This window comes from Lipophrys pholis (assembly GCF_963383615.2).
Source record: "Lipophrys pholis genome assembly, chromosome: 20".
In the NCBI taxonomy this organism is placed as follows: Eukaryota; Metazoa; Chordata; class Actinopteri; order Blenniiformes; family Blenniidae; genus Lipophrys; species Lipophrys pholis.
Window position 1 is genome coordinate 6,306,726 of NC_137648.1, and position 19,371 is coordinate 6,326,096.

Below are 19,371 nucleotides of genomic sequence, written 5' to 3' on the forward strand. Positions count from 1 at the left end.
AGCACACACCTTCTCAGGAGGGAGGATGGTCTGTAGGAGTTTGACGGTGAATATGGAGCAGCCTATGTGCGCCATTTTATGGTGAAGCTGGGAAATGTGTGGAATATTTGCTGAGCAGCTCTGGTGATAGCTCAGAATATCTCCTAGTAGCTCCATGCAGCACTGTAGCTTCTCCTTCTGAAAAACACAGAGACAGAAATGTAGACAAAAGCACACATGCCTCACAAACACACCAATATACACACACGTGCGCTGGCATGGCGTGCATGCTCACACACTCAGACGGAGCTTTTGGCGGAGAGCCAGGAGAAAAATTGTTCGTTCCAGGGGTTAGGAATTGAATGTAATCAGATTTCAGGGTTATTTTGGGACGAGATACAAATCCACCCTATCTCAGTATGAATAAATTGGAACAATCTATTCTCAGCCACTTTGTTCTGGGTGTACAAATTGAACAATGGGAGACAGACTCCAGCAGGGGGCAGTACATGTCCTCTGCATCACTGAGGTTGGCTTGAACACTTTGGCCAGTTCCCACAGGAAAAACCTAGAGGTCTGGCACGCGAAAGCTGCTCTCCACATAAAGATGACAAAATAGTTCTCAGGCTGTAAGGCTCTAGGCATGTATTAAACAGCAGAGGGCCACAGGGGCCCGGACTTGACAAGTGTGTAAATCCCCCTGCAGAGGAACATACCCTTTAAACAGCCAGGGAGGATGACAAATGATTCTGCAAGGTAAAAAAACACACCTGCTAAACAAGTCCATTTTGTGGACTTTATACGCATAATAAATGAAGACATTCACTAACACAGTAATTTTGTTTGGATAAGCTCAGAGGTACAGACGAGTCATGCATGCATGTGCAAGATGGTCTTTGTTACCAGCGGGGGAAAAAAGCCTTTGTAACCTCGTATAATTCATTCAGCTCAATCGCCTGCCCACAGTTCTCCTTGACAGTTGAGTACCTTATGCCTGTGTGTCTGTGGCAAATTGTCTGGTGGCCAACCCAGTCCCCCCCTTTCAGTGAAGTGTATCCATTCATCTACATAAGAGGCTGTCATGAGTTGTGTTGACTTGCCAGCTCCATCCCCACCAGGCTGCGATCGTCCCAGACCAGCTCACAAACACTATCCCCAAGCAGGAGGGAAGCGTCACAGAGCAGCTCCAGAACACGATGGAACACATGGAAACCTTCTGAGAAGCAGGAGAACACAGGAGTTCAGATGGCTAACAGAGTCTAGTTGACACAAAGAAACAGGTGAGGGCACGTGTACAAAATCTCAAGTTTCTTAAAGAAAAATGCAAAAATAGGCAGGAAAGACTTATCTATGGAATTAAAAATATTGTTGTCAAAACAATAAAAGTGCAAAGAAACATACCTGTCTTAAGCATTGGTATGGCATGTTCCATAGCTGATACACTGAACTGAGCCAAAGTGAGCTGTTGCAGCTGCAGCTCGAGGACATCTTCCACACCCAGGTCCGGAAACTCCAAGTGGGCCACATCTGCAGGTGAATGGGGCGTCTGTGAGGGGGGCCGGACTGCCGCTCCACCCCTGTGTGAGCTGCCACTGATGAATCACAGAGAAGAACGAACAACAAGAGTAAATTCACGATCTGTTCTGAAATGACTGAAATACAAGGGGATGACTCATCGGCTGAGTGGGGATGGTTCATAGAATTGAGCGTGCCATCACAGGAATCAAAACTGATTTTTAAACACTACAGACCAGCCGCAAGAGGGCTCCTAGTGTCATTCCTAGTGAATAAGAAGGAAAATCCTCCACAGTTTCTCTTTTACAGTCTTATCTTCTTGTGTGGGCTGCTCGTGTCACTAACAATTTTGTCATAATCAAAGCAAAGGGAAACCCTTCTGTGCACCAATTTTCAAGCCCAAATACAAAAAAAGGAAAATACACGACTCCATTCTAACATCTGATAAGCTGCAAAGCAGAATTTATATCAAAATTTTATTTCAACAACCCAGACAGAAATAATACAATTTATGCTTCAAAAGTGTGACAAAAGCTAAACTAAATAAATCACTGCTTTCACTGACATAACATTTTAGACGACAACAATAGAGTCACGATCTTGATTCTTACTTTTTTTGCCTTCAAAATGCATAGTTAAATAGCATTCTCTGCATGTACAAACCTGTTAGAAGCTACATCGCCATCTTGGCCATCTCCTCTGGCTCTCTGGCCTGTGCGTCCCACGACAGAGGGCCGGGGAGAACCCTCAGCCCCGGGGGACGAGGCCTGTGAACGCTGGGTGGCCCGAGCCTCTTGGTTGTGAGAGAAAGACGAGTTCTGGGACACTGGGTCTACACAGCCACGGGGAAAGGACATCATTTCACATTTGCGACAGGGGGGGGGGGGGGTTCCAGTCTAGCTGATGACAGCTTGCCACTGTGAGTTCTGGAGGAAGGCTCTTAACCCCATTTACTACACAGTGACTATATAATGAACTAGATTAAATACACTGGTGTTACAACATTTAGTTTGACAGGATTAGACAGATTCACGCTATACTATACATATATATATGAAAACTGTTTACCACTCATGCCAACTGAAGTCAGCTTTAAAAAAAAAAAAAAAAAAAAACACCAATAAGAATTCTACATATAGGCATGCTACCTTGTTTCACAGAGCAGAAGCTTGGATCTTGATGAAAGCGCAGTCTCTTCCTCAGCCCTACACAAAGCTGCCGCAGGCACGAAATCGCTGGCAAGTGGAGGTGGCTCCCCTCACCTTTACCTGTACCCAGCCTTAACAGGGACAGCAGGTTCTGAAGGCAGAAAGAGATGTTAAGGTGCTATATAACTGTGATTAGGATTAAACATCTAAAAATATATATCAAGTATTTTATTGTAATGGGGTCAATAATGTTTTTTAGGCCAATATAGAGACAAACTGAGACAGATAATGTTCAAAGACTGTGTGTAAACAAGACACTGACAATGATAGAGAAGTCGTAATAAAGTTTGTTACATGAAAAGGGCAAGTGGAATTGAATTATTGAAGCAGCAATTTGTTCCAAGTTCAGATAGCCTGCCCTCTGCAGCTAATGATGTCAGGTCTCTAAATTCAAGTCTTTTAATTTTGCTTAATAGGTCCAGTAACTCAAAGACGGGGCAAGTGAAGCCACAAGAAGAAAAGTACTTTCCAATAATGATTTCTTTTTGATGAGGAGACTACTGGGTGACAGTATGCTAATGATGTCCCGAGACCGAAGTAATTAAAAGCACCACTTTATTAACAAAATAGCAATGTTCACTGTGGCTTGTGGGGACAAAATGATGCCTCCTCCAACACTCCGTCCATGCCAATGAAATGAAGAGCTCAGATAACACATGCACTTTGGTGCCGACGCGGTGTTGGTAGATACATCAAAAAGTGCAGCGAGTGCCTGCAGAGATGGAGCGAGAGAGCGCGTCTGATGAAAGCACAAAGTGGGAGCTCATTGCAGACTTTAGGATTATGACCCCACTCGTCAGCTGTTGGCATTCCTCAAAAGCTGACAAGACAAGTCTGATGACTGTTCGGAGCCCGTGGACGTCTGTGTCCAGTTAGACAGGAACTCTCAAACTGAAGGAGACCTTAGAGGAACGAAGCAAAAATGCTTCCATCAAGGACATTCACGCCCTGCAGAACGCACATCAGGACCAAACGATATCCTTGCAGCTATTTAATACCTACTCGAGCAAAGTAAACCTCCAGAGGCCTCCTGCAAGATCAGGGACAGAGAATTATAAATTGATGTTTTGTTCAAGGCCACCATGTGACAGGTTATTATTTCGACAGTGGCTGGAGTGACCATCCAATAAATCCATTATGAATCGGTTACACTAGCTGCTCGAAACAATATATTGCATCTAATTGATGTAAATAGACAAGATAGCAGCGGAAAATACACCAACTCTTGACTACTCTGCTTTCTCATTTTTAACCTCTTCTCTCAGCATTCCTGAATCAAGCGTCACTTTCACAATACGGGGAATTATGTTGAGCATAAGGATGTCAGAACTGAAGTTAAACTTTAGCAGTGGAAGCTATTATACAGTACTGCATGGTGCTAAAAGAAGAAAAATCCCCACGCATTTTTCAGAAGTAAGACAATAACAGAAAATGAAAAGAAAGCACTATCCATCAAAATACACTATGCCCATTTTAATCAAAAAGCATCAACAGCGACCACAGCAGATCTCTCGTTGTCCCATAACCAGTCTGGGTAACATCATTGAGATATAACACAAAAAAGTGGAATAGTTGGAGTATTTAAAATAAAACAAATTTGGAAGATGCCTTGAGATGAATGTGTTGTATTTTGCACTATATAAATAAAATTGAATTGAACTTCCAAATACAACAGAAAAAGATCTACAATCAATATAGAAACACTGATCAATTTTACAAGCGTGAGTTTGGATTTTAGGAGAAAGAAGGAATACATAGAGAGAACCAAGACACACATGGAGAACATGCAAACTGCACATGCACTTCTTGCTATGAGGTTAACCACTGAATCACTGTGTGCCAGCTTATTTCCTTTATATTCTATTCCAATATATTAATACAGTTCATAAAACAACAGATTCTCTCTGGTAGAGTTATAGTGGTCATCATTAAAAAAAAACATACAAATATGTGGAAATGTTCCTATTTACAGTTCCACTACTAATAGAGTTGAGACACTGCGGTACCTTTACTATATTGGGCCTTTGGAGGAAGATCTCAGCAGGAAAGTCTTGCATGATGACGTCGCACAGGAGTTCGCATGTCGTACGCACCAGATTAGGATTGCTGTTACCTAAAGAACTTGTTTCAAAGACAAACTGAACAGTTCACTAACTTCACAGCAGACACGTTTTGTAAATTTACAGAGGTTTCTTGAAGGGGGAAATAAGTTGGTTTGGCCATGATTTTGAATGCAGAGACCATCAAGGACATAATTCGATGTGGAGTCTTAATTTTATTTTTTACAAGTCTGAAATCTTTGAAACAATTTATGCTATTTACTTACCAAGATAAATTATAAAGCTAATCAAGCAAAATGGCATTATTCATATCTGGTTTATTTATTTAAGTGGACGTCTAATATATTATTGGTTGTAGCATTGCGTCTTACCTCTCATTAGAGGAAAGTATGTGTCTGTCAGTGTTTGTCAAGGTCAGCCATGGAAACACAGAAAACTTCAGACATCTCACAGATTCGTGCACTGCACAACACAGAATGTGAACAAGAGTTAAAAAAAACATTATTATGCTTATTTGGACAACGGTAATTGCTCATTTAAAGCAAAGGGCACCTGCTATCTTCTGAGGTGGTTCTTCCGTTTGGCCCTTCATGCTCTTGTGAAAATAACCCATTTTACGCAAATCCTCTTCAGGTATATCATCTTCTAGTGCTGCAACAAAGACTTGTCATTAGGATAACATTCCCACACGGCAAGTATTTATCGCAGTGCTTTCAGAGTTACAACATGCATCATCTCATCCTGAATCTCTTCAGTATAGTATTGCAAACATTTAGCGTTATCTAAATGACAGGCACTAAGCAGAAAGAAATATTTGGCTTAAATCCTAACACCTGTTGGAGTAGTACTTGGTGGTCCATGTGAGTAGATGACTGTCTGACTAGGGAACAGCTCAGGTAGCTGGAACAGCTGGTCCAGGGTACCATCGATGACAGCTCGCAGTCTGGGCTCCACATTAGGAGAAAGCTGGGTGAGAAATTCCACAGCCCCAACGTCTCTCAGCATCTGGGCTGCACTTGGATGCTTTGGCAACAAACACACAAAACAAATGGTCACATAATGAACAATATGGAGAGTGTGGTACCGGCATGAAACCGGTTAGCGTAAGCTATGGTCACATATTTTGTCCCAACATTGGCATGTTTTCTGCGGTGCGTGCAAGAAATCGACTGGATTTTTTTGCAGAGATGTAAAAATAGCACTGGTCATTAATTCCCACGACTAAGCTTTCGTTACTAATTAAAATGTATACAGCATGCCATAGCACGCCAGAGTACTTTCTAGGTTTTGTACATTGTGTATACGGTTTCATCTTGCGTGGTAATCTAATGGTATTTGTTTTTTATGATGACATGGTAAAGAAAATAAGAGTTGGCTGCATGGTGGAACAATGGTTAGCGCTCTGGGGTTCAAATACCAGCCAGGCCTTTCTGAGTGGAGTTTGCATAGTCTCTCTGTGAGTGTGTTGGGGTTCCCGCCAGGCACTTTAGTTTCCTCCTAAGGTCCAAAAATATGCATACGACGTTATGTTAACCTTAAAATGCTTCTAAGTGTGAATGCAGGTGTGTGTGGTTGGCTGGTTCTATGATGGACTGGTGACCTGTCCAGGATAAAGCAGTATAGAAGAATAATAGAAAATAAGAGTCAATAAGACAGATTGCTGAAAATCCATTGCAACAATAGCATTTTGAATCCATCTCGTCCATATTAAAATAGAAACTCTATAATCAAAGCAAGTCTAATAACTTTTTTGACTGAGTGTAGTTCCTAGTGTGAAAACCTTATAATACCTTTGATAGGGTGAGGAGCAGTTCAAGGACCTCCTCCTTCATTGGCACTTCGGGATAATTGAACCACTCCAGCAGATGCACAAAGAGCATCTTTTCTTGCACAATATCGTGGACAGAAATCAGGGAATGGTCCAATTTACTTAAGATGTTCTTCAAGGCTCGAACTCTGATCTCCAACAGAGAGTGACCTGAAGTTAGAGGAAAACAGTATTACACAGACAATACAGCAGAGTTCAACGCGATTTCCTCTTCGAGTACAAAACTGACGAAAACGTTTCATCGTCAGGCAGCTCCTGAGTGTTACAGCAGCGTTATAGCAAAGTAAAACCATAAAAGTGGGAAAATCAATCAATTCCAACAAGGAGCCACTACTGTTCACTAGCATACAAGCAGCTACAACATAAGTTTGGGGAAAGTCCGTTTCCAACCGAGCAAACAGTTCAGCTTACTCATTTTCTTTATGAGAGGGGATAACTCCATATCCGCTGTGATGTTATAGAAAGTTTAGGTGATAAGACGCTTTAAAACACGACCGCTGGTGTGTGCATTGTGTCTGAAAGCTTCATGTCAACAGCGCCTGTGAGCGGGTTTGTTTTCAACGGCCGCGCCGGCGTCACCGCACTTCCTGTGGAGGTCAGGACACGGTGCGTTCACGGACAGCAGCTTTGTGGGATAAACTGATTCACCACACAGGGTGCGTTCATGGGCAGCAACAGTGTGGGGAAACTGACAGACCACACAGTAAGCGCTCTAAATCTCACACTGGTGTGTTTAGAAAAAGTATAAACACAGTGGAAACGTTCATTTTCACCACAATTCAGTTAAAATTGTGAAACGTCCTAATGTTTTAGATTTATAACACATGAACTGAAAACTGAGAATTTGTTTTCCCCTTATTTGTAATGTTGGTGTATTTAGTCAATTTAAACCAGGGGTGGACAACCAATTTTCCCAAAGAGACACATGAAACGTTCATGGAGATTTAAGTTGACTTGGTTCTTTTTAAAAGCAGTTCTTAACAGGGTCTTTTTGAGCTACTGCTGCTCTGCATCACTGTTTTTCAGTCTGAACTTGTCTGGAAATCATTACCGGTACATTTTTTTCAATTTCGAGTTCAGTAATTAAGTAAATAAAAACTATTTTTTTTCATTAACCATGTTTTTATCACTGTGAAACACCAATTTTGCAAGGGAACATTTGCTATCTCTGCTATCCAAGGTGCAGCTAGACACAACCAATAATATGATATTGGCCAATACTATGAGAGAGATGTGTCAATTTTAAATGCAATAAAGTCAGTAATAACAGTAATTTTGATTTTGATTCAGGATTTCCCTGAGGGCCAGTCACGGGGTGAAGGGCAACATATGGCTCCCAGGTCATATGATGCCCAAGTCTGATTTATACAGTGAAACACATTCACATTCAAACCTCTCGCATTTTACAGTCTCAATCTGCATGTTTTGGGACTGGCAAAAACCCACTCAGGGAGAACATGTAAACTCAGCACTCCATCTGGGGTTATTTTCTTTTTGAGACAAACATGCCAACCACTACACCACTTAAGTTTGTACATGTTTTTCCTTTTTAGTGCATGGTGGCACCATGGTTACTGGCCATAAGTTCCTTGGTTCAAATACTGGCCAAGACTTTCTGTGTGGAGCTTGCAAGAAAGAAAGAAAGAAAGAAAGAAAGAAAGAAAGAAAGAAAGAAAGAAAGAAAGAAAGAAAGAAAGAAAGAAAGAAAGAAAGAATATGTCCAGGATCTTAACTTTGCTCAAACTGCAAAAGCAAAAAGCTTCAATTGAGCTTTGGCAACATTTCAATTAAAGAACCTGTTGTGCTTCATACACCATCAATAAGATTAGGATGTTATACGAATTCTCTTGCCTCAGATGTCGCAATAATCAGGTTTTTTTTTTTTTCTGACGTCAAAATTTGCTTTATCATCTGTTCCTTCTTGTTTTGTCTCTTTTAAAGTGTCTATCTTTTTTTATTTCTGTCTTGCATGCAATGCACTGATGGGAACAGATAAGAAAATAATGTAATGCAATGATGCAAAACAGACTAAATTTTATTTAATTTAATTTAATTTAATTCAAAAGCAATCAAAACAACGCTGAATCAGTAAACTTTAAAATGTTAATTTTACAAGATAAAAAGATTTGAGTTTTTAAAAAGAAAGTGTATATATCAGGAATTCGTATCTTCATATTACCTGCCCTTCAAAACCTTTCAGCTCTATTTGCCACAGACCTTAAGTTAGTATTTGCAAGATATCTAGCTCTTAGGTTGTTTTTTTTTTCTCCCCATGCAACCCAGCTGATGTGCCATTTAATGCCCCACGTCTCTCATCTGCTTTCAAAATGTTATGCAAACAGGCTGAAGCAGTTTCTCTTTCTAGTGTCATCGGGGTTCGAAGGCAAGTTTTCAGAATGTCTGACAGCTTCTGGCTTGCTGACATATTGAATAAAGTTATGACAGCCGCCGCGTTATCCTGTCATCGAATTAATCTTGTCAAACATTGATGTTTTCAAAAATCAAACTTGATGTGCGTTGCCTCGCAACACAACTTTCACCCTCTGTGTGTAAATTAATCCACTTGCACGAGATCTCACACATCAGACGTGACATGGATATGATCCGCCGACAGGGTGATAATTAACAAACTTAGCAAATTGTAATTTGATATAATAATAATAATATAATCAACCAGCTTTTCGGGATTCCACAGGGATTTAAGACCGTAATTAATTTAGCCGCATGCTACATGTTCTGCAATCACCATGACACTTTCAAGTGTTTGGGGAAATTCATAATTCATGATCATTTTATTGTAACAGGAGTCAGGTACTTAACTACATCATCCATCTAGTTCTCCCCATGATTCTTCAAATGGACAGAATTTCTTCCTCACAGTCATTGTCAGCCACACAGAAATCTACAACCTCATTTTCAGGGTTAGACATCGAAAAAGCAAACGCAAGTTGCAATGAGACGCAAATCTAAAAACAAATAACACAAAAATCTCCTGCAATCGGCCCCAATATAACATCCCAAACATTTACAGGCATTAGTTTGGTGACAACGCAAGTAATCAAACACAGCAAACATGGATCAAACCGTATCTTTCTGGAAGTGTAAATTTAAAACGGCTGCTATTTCCATGCAATTTTTCAAGTGGCTTACTTTTAACATCAGCCCATCGTCAATGTTATCCTTTACATCAATATCATTTTGACAGTTCTGCAAATAAGTATATCCTGTTTAATTTACATCTTCAACAATATTTTTGTTGGGGTTTAATACACCCCATATATCACATGACGTGTTCAATATTCCAATCTGGCCTGAATCAAATTTATATTGATTTCATCCTTAATTTGAGAGGCGATGCTCTTTTTTTTACCAACATGTTGTCGATGTTGTAGGACATATTTGTTGTGTTTGGAAAGCTATGCATCTGGACCAGAATATGAAATAAAGGTTTGTGGGTTGGAACAGAGCTTGTCCGCACAACATGAGTCATATTGATGGACCTGCCAGTGGGTCCATTGACCTGTGGAAGTTAAAAATTTATTCCAGTTCTCTCAGTGTCTGATACTGTATACAGGACGGAGCTTCCATGAATGTTTGGTTTTTTTTTTGACACCTTAAAGCTGTTCAACAAAAATACAGGGAGGGAGAGCAAGAGAGAGAGAGAGACAGAGAGAGAGATCGGACATTCAAACAGCTGAGGGGGTATTCTTTACCTGGAAGGGAAGTGCATCGCCCGAGGTCAGGCAAGGAGTTTGCGGTAGCAGTGGAGTTTACTTACAAAGAGTGCCTCAGTTCTCTGTTTGACAGCCAACGCGTGTCTTGAATTGTTTGTTAACTGGAGCTGCGGACAAGACGCTAAGTGTAAATAAATGAAAACATGGATTGAGTCTGATTCAAGTCTGTATGCTTGCAAAAATTCATGTTTTTTGTTGTTGCTTTTTCGTAAATATCCATTCATTCAGCCATTTTCTGTACCACTCCATCCAACTGTCAGGGCCGCAGGGGGCTGGAGCCGATCCCAACTGTCTATAGATGAAAGCAGGGGAAAACCCGGAGAAACAGACAAACATACACACTCACTTTGTCATATTCTCATTTAGAGTCACCAATTAACCTCAAATGACTCATTTTAGACTGTTATAGAAAACCAGAATACCTCAAGAAACCCCACATGTGCACAAGGAAAACACGCAAACTCCTTAATGACCTCAAAAAACAGATTCAAACCAAAAGTATTCTCACTGAGTGTAAACCACACTGACTCCATAGTCTAGAAGTGCATGAACCTATTCACTCTCCACCTTTAATTGATGACATTTGAAGCAATTGTATAGATTTTTTAACATAAATATGAACAATTGTTCATTATGGATAAGTTATTTTTCATCAGGCGTCTCATTGGTAAGAAACCATCCCAGGCTGTTGACGAATGCTCGCCTGAACACTGAGAGGAAATCATGGCAATCTAAAACCTTCCCAATGTGTGGATGTTTAAAGCTAAAGAGTTGAAATATAGACAGAATAGCCTAAAACAGTCTTGTGATAATCTTTAATATAACAATATCATTATGGAAGCATATATTCACAGTAGCTATCATTGCATTCATTTGAAGCTAAATATATAGTTTACTGACATCAAGCAACAATAACAAGAGCCAATGAATTCTAGTTTCTCACTCTAATCAAAGAGAAACTTAATATAATGATTGGTGAACACTGCAACTTAACGAAATGTGCAAAATTTTTTAAGTTCTCTGTAAAGACAACCAACAAAAGTGTCTGTGTTTAAAGGTAATATTCAATCGGGTACAAATGAGATGTAGTATGGTGGTACAGTGGTTAGTATTTATGACTCACAGCTGAAGTGTTTTGGTTAAAACTCAGTGAGTGATTCATCCTTTAAACAGGGAGTTTGGATGTTCTTCCCACATCTCCAAAGGTTTTTTTTTTTTTTTTTCTGACTTCCTGCAGCTTTTCACCACTCTGCAGGGATAGGCTCCAACCACCATGATTATCGTGTAGATTAACACATTTCTATCTATTTAAATTTTAGGTTCTTTTTAAAGCTGAAAACCTTTATAATTTTAAATCACCACTATACTGTTAGAAAAATACATCCTTCATTCAGCAAGAAGAAAAAAAAATCCCCCACTTTATTTGTTTCACCCTCCAGTCTTCGCCTAATGTTTTTTTTGGGGGAAAAAAACTGCACTAACCGCCACCTGTCAAATGTTTCAGAAGAGCAAACTCTGAGCTGCGATAGTGTTAAATGTTGGCTTCTCATGCATAATACAAGGTCAACTCACCTAATTAACCATATCATTATTGTAATTGTCCAGAATTCAGCACCCCATATGGCAACAAAATAAAAAGAGTTACAAGCAGAATTAATAATGTGAAATGAAGGGTGGTGTTACAAGAGACCCGAAGAACTAGCGCAAGCATGGACAATTTATTCATTGTTTTAAACAGGCAGCTGTTTGGACTGAGCTCTAAAGCTGAGTCATTAGATTGTATATGGACACAGCTGGTGTAATGGTAATTAATGCAAATCTTTGAAGACCTTATACAACTTGTAGGGAGGGGAAAAGTGAATGTATAGATGGATTTAGAACTGCGGAAGCTTTTGCTGTGAGGATCATTCTCTCTGTAACTGTTCAGATTGTGTTTGGAGACGAACACTTCCCATGTTATTCCACCGTCACTCCTGAAACAAAACCTCAAGTGGTCCCGCTGGCCCTGTCTCTGTCTGACATGCCTGCTGTACCCGTCTTCCGCTCCACTGCAAGTGTTGAGGATATGAAGGTGGGCACTGAGGGGCCCCACAAAATCCCCCGTCGGCAGAGGAGTCAAGTCAAAGGCCTGAGTCAAAATGAGCCGAGTGCAGACATATTGTGCAAATAATTTATGGCTGATACAGCGTTCATTTGAAATTAAGATGAAACACGAGGAGCTCCCCCCTCCCCAGACGGAGGGGGTGTCTCATTAAGCAGCGTGGCTGGCCGGCGCCTGTACAATGTTCTGGCTTGACTTGTGATTCAATATTTTGATTCGTGCTTTTACATAAATTCAAATTCTTTGGGAAATATTGATATGGAGTGGGAGTGAAGAGGGATGGTCCTGAGGCACTCATATGTTGTGCTGCGTGCCTGTTTAATAACGTTGTGCGGTTACTCAGCTTCCATCAAGCTACGAGAGCAAGATTTATGTAAATTCCAAACAGCCTGCTATTAGTAACTATTTGATCTGTTTACCCTGTCTGTACTAAACAGACTGGGTTATTCCCACTGCTGAATATTTACTTGTTTTTACTGTCTGGCAACAGATCTCAACCACACTTAAACTTTGTTTGTCAGGTCTAATTTAGTTTGTGGAAACACTGCATCCTCGTTTCCCAGTGTCCTTGGTGTTATATCTAAGTGCTGCCACCCTCTTCTTATTCTTCCTCCCCCACCCGCTAGTCCTCCCTCCCTCTCCCCCCCTGCCTGTGCTAACACATCAAGTGAAGGCAGCCTGATCAACCCTAATAGGGTCTGGTAATTAGCGTCTTTGCATAGAGCCAGTCTGCACGCAGCTGCCCTAAGCAGGTTGGGGAAGGACTGCCATACACTTGACAGTGTGGAAAAAAACAATGTAATGTTCAGTATATGGACCAAATTAGCCTGGCAGTGGTAAACACAATCTACTTTAAAACAATACTGACACTAATTAGGCAACCAATGTATCATTTCAGAGTTCAAGTTTTAGCTGCGGTATCAAATACTTGGAAATACTTTGCGAGCCAACTTGATGTTTCCCGAATACAAATTAGAAGGACCTTTCTGGATAAAGGCTAAGCACAGCCTGCATTAGAGGGAGAGAAATGGCGGTTGATGTTTCTGCTGTTACATGACTTATGTAGTGGAGAATAGAGGGTTGATTTTGTTACACAGAGGGAGATTTATTTACTGTGTGATGTAAATAGGAAGCAAACTAAAGAAAGCATGCATTCTAAGGATCATTAATCTTTCTTTGGAGTCTGAATCTATATCAGTTGCAGCAAAATAAAATAAATGTTATCACTGTCAGTCAACAGGAACTTGATGTGGAGACACATTGCGTCAATTAACATTTTGAGCAACAAGCCATCAAAGCATGACTATTTGGATGAAAGACTGGATCATGTTACAGTAATATAAGAAAATTATAAAATGCTCTTAAATTGGAATCCAATTTGTTTAAAGTGAAATCTTCTTATGTTGTGTTTTTTTTTTATTATTAATGATATAGATTCTTGTATTGTGAATTTTGCGACAGTTATTTTATAGAATGAAACATCTAAAATAGGAATAATTATAATCAGATATTTGTAAAGATGTTCAATATAAAATTCAGAGATATCATGTGCCACTGCAAGACTGTTTATTTTCCTAATAATTGTCAAAACTGTTAGGGAAACTTTGTAGAAACCTTTCTTTATAAGTTTATAAGTAGAATCGCAGAATTTTTGGGGAGCTGCACAACCACATTTATTTTTTTTAGATTTTGGAAACAGATCTGCATCCAATTTCGTAGTTTTTTTTTGTGTGTGCCTTTTTATTGGCAGGTTATTCAAGAAGGAACATGTCTTTTTTAAAATTTTGAAATAGTGCAATAGTAAATATCAAATTGTCTATTTTAAACAGATATTGAAAAGCATGAAAAGGGTCAAGTGTGGTTTTTAATTAATTAAAAACATCGAAGAAAAAAAAGGTTTTATTTTACATTGGGTGGATGGCAACGACATGTTATGAATTTTCGTTCTTCTCTTGTACTAAAAAGATTTGCTTTTACCTAGATTTTTCCTGTGTTTGTGGGGTGTCTTGTGTGGATGGGAAACTTGCTGCTGCGCGTGATTCGCTGCGTCTCGCTCCGCTCCCACAATTCAACAGGCAACAAAGGAAGAAAGGAAGAGGCCGAGAGCTACACACAGCTAGCCAGCCCACACTCAGAGATGTCACCTTATCCTGTCATCACCGCCCGCCTGTCTCAATAGGTCCAACCTGCGGCCACTGAGACGCCGCACACGGTCGCTTTTCGCTCCGAGGCGGACGATAAAGAAGGTAAACGGGGATGTTTTCCACAGAACGACGCCAACTGGCTCAGGTACACAGATAGCATTAGCCGAGCTAACATTAGCCAACAATCGTCCTGGAGCGACTCTTTTCATTCAGAAAAATAAACCTTTGTTTTAGTTTTCCGCACTAATAAACGGAGAAGTGGCGAGGTGAGAGGCCTCGGCGTGGTGGTTTTAAATGCGTTTACACGCAAAAACTGGGTTTTAAAGTCGGAATGCTAACATGCACCCTGGCTGTTGGCTATATTTTATTAGCACACACAACTGTAATTGTTGTATTTGAAAGCGATGTAGGGATGTGCCGTGACTTATGCGTGTATTAATTCAAGCGAATATACTATTTCCGTGTTAACCACAGTGTTTTGTTGTAAAATATTGCAGGTAAAGTTGTAAAAGTGAAAAAGCTAATAGCTAAGCTAAATGCATGCATGCTGTTGTGTCCGCGGGCCTTTACAGGTCAGGACAAAGCTGGGCAACTTCAATTTTACAATCACACACCGTCTCATGTTATTATGCAAGTTCATGATAAGTATTGGTGTTTATCGCATGTTTAGTCATTATATTAAATGACCTGACTTTGTTGTTTTTTTTTACTCCCTTTTCTTCAGCATCACATGAAAGGTGGTAGAAGTGGAGCTTGACCCATCCAACTGAGTCACCATTTCCCTGATCCCATGGTGAGTAATCAGATTGCAGCTGTCTTGATTATCAAGCAGCTTTATTTAGCACACGTTTCTAGATACATGTCCAGACGGCTGTGAAGCCTTAATTACAAATGACAAGGCTGTTACTGTTCTCTTGTATTGCTTTGTAGCCATTCATGTTAGATTTTTGGTGGAAAGCAAGAGTAAGGCTGGATGAGTTTTTCATCAATACACCAAGGCAATAATTTGAAATGTGCAAATAAATCTTCCAAATATTAGCAGTGACATGATAGTAGGCCCTGTTTACGCTACAATGGTTTCAATGACGCAAGGCTTTCATTTTGTTTTGAGTGTTTGTTTACATGACAATGGTCGGAGCCACTGACGACACACTTTTTTGAAAACGGCTCCCAAGAGGGAACTTTTTGACAATGCTCTGGCTTCGTCATTGTTTGCACAATTGAAAATGGAACTTTTTGAAAATGCTCAGGCTCCGTCTCCATGTAGATGGTGGAGACACTGCTACTGCACATCGTACCACGGCCCTAGTAAATGGTTCTTCTGCACATGCATGAGTAGATGGACAATAACAACAATGGCAGCCTCCAGAGTGTTGTGACTCCCCGTCCATACCCTCCTGAGACTTAGTAGTTTTATAGTTCAGTCACCTGTAATAGCATCTTAGTCGCTTTTCCGTGTACTTGTCTAAGATTATGAAAAGTAGAATTCATTTGTGTATTTGCAAGCATATATTTTGTTAAAATAATCTCATTAATTTATAAGTAATGTATGAGAAAGTTATTTCTTTTGAATCAATGTTTGTTTTTCTTCTTGCAGGGTTTGATGTCACATCTGTCTGCATGACTTGCGTTGCGTGGCCTGATGGGAGGACATTGTGGATAGTACTTTCATCGGGACACCAGGAGAGCCATCCCATGCCCCCACTTTGGTGGGCCTGTCAGAATGAAGAAGATAAGCCTTAAGACCATCCGCAAGTCCCTCAGCATAAAGGGCAAAGAGGAGGGTGACTTTGTCATGCTCCAGCAGCCCTCGGTGACGACAGAGTTTTCCAAGGAAGAGTCACTTTTTGGGGGCTGCTACACCAAAGAGCTTTCTGGCTGTGACCTCGGTGGAGAAGAGGACAAGGGGGACCAGAACAAAGGCCGTTCAAAAAGTGAGGGTATTATGGGATCGCTAAAGAGGAGACTGTCTGCCAACAAGCAGAAGGCTAAAGTGAAAGGCAGCTCCTCGGCCATAGGCTCAGTGGATGATGACGACACCTTCTCCTCCTCTTCTGTGCCTATCAGCTTCAACGAAGTGAAAGCCCAGAGACCACTCCGATCTGCGTCCTTACGGAGTCACCACTATAGCCCCTCCCCGTGGCCTCTGCGGTCAGTCAACTCTGACGAGGCGTGCATCAAGATGGAGGTAAAAGTCAAAGCCATGGTTCACTCTTCGAGCCCAAGTCCTAACCTAAACGTTGTCCGGAAGGAATTTCATGACTTCCAAATGGAAGGGCTCTTTCAGGACCAAGCAGAGTCCTTAAAAAATCTCCAGCAGCCACAAAATGGTGAACTGCATCTAAATATTGATGAAAATGACGTGCCTGTGGTGCTGGGGCTAACGCCCCAGGACTACATCCAGTACACAATGCCTTTAGATGAGGGAATGTACCCAGAAGGGTCCCACTCCTTCTGCCTGGACAGCTCCTCTCCTATGGAGGTGGTGACAGAGGCTGACAGTGGATCCTTCCACGCAGACCAGGGACAGGACGAGCATGAACTGGTCAGTGCGATGCCTCCGGATCTCTTTATGGAAACCTCAGTTAATAGTATTCTTCTCGGTTCTGCTGGTGTGATGCTACAAAGCTCCAGAGCGGAGGTCCCTCCACCTCTCTCTCCACTCCTGCCACCCATGACGGTTAGTGGCCGTATTCCCAGGACTTTCTCGGGCTTCAGCTCTGCAGACAGCCAGGTAGCCGAGCGGGTCAGACACCATCTCAACTTCGACCCACATTCGGCTCCCGGCGTGAGTCGGGTGTACGACTCGGTCCAGAGCAGCGGGCCCATGGTGGTGACCAGCCTGACGGAGGAGCTGAAGAAGCTGGCAAGGCAGGGCTGGTACTGGGGCCCAATCACGCGCTGGGAAGCGGAGGAAAAGCTAGTCAACTTGGCTGATGGTTCCTTTTTGGTTAGAGACAGCTCAGATGACAGGTACCTGCTCAGCCTGAGTTTCAGGTCACAGGGCAAAACGCTCCACACTCGCATTGAACACTCCAACGGACGCTTCAGCTTCTACGAACAGCCCGATGTGGAGGGACACACATCAATCGTCGACCTAATCGAACACTCTATCAAGGACTCTGAGAATGGAGCATTTTGCTATTCCAGGTCTCGCTTACCAGGGTCTGCAACCTACCCTGTCAGACTAACTAACCCGGTGTCTCGGTTTATGCAAGTGCGCTCCCTGCAGTACCTTTGCCGCTTTGTCATTAGGCAATACACAAGGATAGACCTGATCCAAAAACTGCCCTTACCCAACAAAATGAAAGATTATCTGCAGGAGAAGCACTACTGAGGACACAGACAGGACAGTGGTAGCAATTTGCACTTTTGTGTTCAGTATAAGAGATTTAAACAAGGTTTACAGACAACCACAGTTTTGAGGTGATTGGTTCATGTGGCTCTTGGTTTGTGTCCAGGTGATCCTGTCACTGTTCAGTCCTCCATTCCACTGTTCTGAGGTGTTTCGCTCTGTTTTAGGAGGCTACGACTTTCAGAAATATCAACCACCGCATAATCTTATTCAGAATTAAAAGTATACAGCCAAGTGATCTTAGGAGTGCTGACAAACAGCACTTGTGATGTATGGTTATGTGTACTATACAGCTAGAGCAGATTACATTTAGATTCATGTTAAAGTTGGGCCTGTAAGAAAATAGTCCGAAATTGAGAAGTTGCTGCATTTAATCCACTTAATTGTACATGTCGGATAATTTGAAGATGGATGTTGCTACGTCAGATTTTAGGATCTCTGCAGACTGTCCCATTTTGATCTTTTGTTGTTTTGTTTTGTTTCCAGCGTTTACATGTTCAGATGGCAAACATTATTCTTCACCCACATTTGAAATGAATGTATAATGTCATTGCATTATTAATCCATGAGTTTCAGATTATTTGTGAACCTAAAACCTTAATATGAAAGGCAGTCTCGTCTTTGTCGACATTTTGCGCAACGTCTCTGCATCAGATGTAATGTTTTTCATAAATAACACTTCTCTCCGACCATCAGCAGAAGATTCCGGTCAAGCATTATTGCAACATCATCATTTATAACCTTATTTAGCCATGGAAGGATCCAAATGTGCCAGTTTGTCAGAGGTCACACACAGTTAGGACACAGAAGTAGCTTTAAATTGTACGGCTGCATGTAGCCATTATACAGACTAAAGGTACTGATAATGCTGGATTTTACTGTTGTGCTGTTTGTAGAAATGGCCTCAAGTTGATGTATAAACCTTTTTCAAACAATGTTAATATAAATTTAAAAAAAAGTAAATTTTCTGCATTAGGAATGTTACAAAAATCTGCACCGCAGCTCAGGCCTACAACTTTGTCACTATCTGTAACGCTTGTATGTGCATGTAGTAAAAAGGCTTTAAGACTGTCGAGTTACTTTAAACGAGAGAAGATGTCACAGTTCAGAGGGTGAGACTTCTGATGTGTTGTTAAAGTGCGACTCTTGAGTAAAAGGTTGTTGAACTGCACACTTGCATTAACGTAAAGTAGGTTTATCGGTGGAGACAATTGCCCTCAATCCCCCTCAAACAGGAAACAAAATACATCTGTAGTCAATTGACGTGAATCTGTGTGCAGGAAAGGCCGTTTGTTAGTCTCTTAATGCCAGCAATGAGCTGGACTCGGATCAGAGGAATCCCAGAAATGGTGCGAGCTCCGGTAAAGGGATTTGGGAGAGCCAGGGTTAAGTCCTTCTTGCCATGTTGGGAGCGATGCCAGGGTTTCAGCGTGTGACAAAAGTCCAG

General features: G+C 41.2%; 2 protein-coding genes across 2 annotated transcripts in view; one reads left to right on the forward strand and one right to left on the reverse strand.

Annotated features, from left to right (window-relative positions):
* The window catches only part of rttn (rotatin), a 34,397-nt gene extending 27,222 nt beyond the window's left edge, over positions 1–7,175 (reverse strand). Inside the window, exons 1-11 of the mRNA XM_080489902.1 lie at positions 7,002–7,175; positions 6,553–6,740; positions 5,596–5,785; positions 5,315–5,413; positions 5,134–5,224; positions 4,709–4,823; positions 2,643–2,793; positions 2,158–2,326; positions 1,381–1,571; positions 1,080–1,195; positions 10–177 (exon numbers count right to left, since the gene is read on the reverse strand). Coding sequence (XP_080346028.1) covers positions 10–177; positions 1,080–1,195; positions 1,381–1,571; positions 2,158–2,326; positions 2,643–2,793; positions 4,709–4,823; positions 5,134–5,224; positions 5,315–5,413; positions 5,596–5,785; positions 6,553–6,740; positions 7,002–7,032 — 1,509 coding nt within the window. The 5' untranslated portion in view covers positions 7,033–7,175. The remainder of the gene's footprint in view (positions 1–9; positions 178–1,079; positions 1,196–1,380; positions 1,572–2,157; positions 2,327–2,642; positions 2,794–4,708; positions 4,824–5,133; positions 5,225–5,314; positions 5,414–5,595; positions 5,786–6,552; positions 6,741–7,001) is intronic.
* A 7,313-nt stretch (positions 7,176–14,488) lies between these two features.
* socs6a (suppressor of cytokine signaling 6a) lies at positions 14,489–19,094 on the forward strand. Its single transcript, XM_080488968.1, has 3 exons — positions 14,489–14,671; positions 15,294–15,362; positions 16,167–19,094. The coding sequence occupies exon 3, from the start codon at positions 16,293–16,295 to the stop codon at positions 17,904–17,906; it is 1,614 nt and encodes a 537-aa protein (XP_080345094.1). The 5' UTR covers positions 14,489–14,671; positions 15,294–15,362; positions 16,167–16,292; the 3' UTR covers positions 17,907–19,094.
* Positions 19,095–19,371: the final 277 nt, after the last annotated feature.

Coding starts and splice junctions, on each gene's coding strand:
- socs6a (XM_080488968.1), top strand. CDS start 16,293: ATGAAGAAGATAAGCCTTAAGACCATCCGCAAGTCCCTCAGCATAAAG.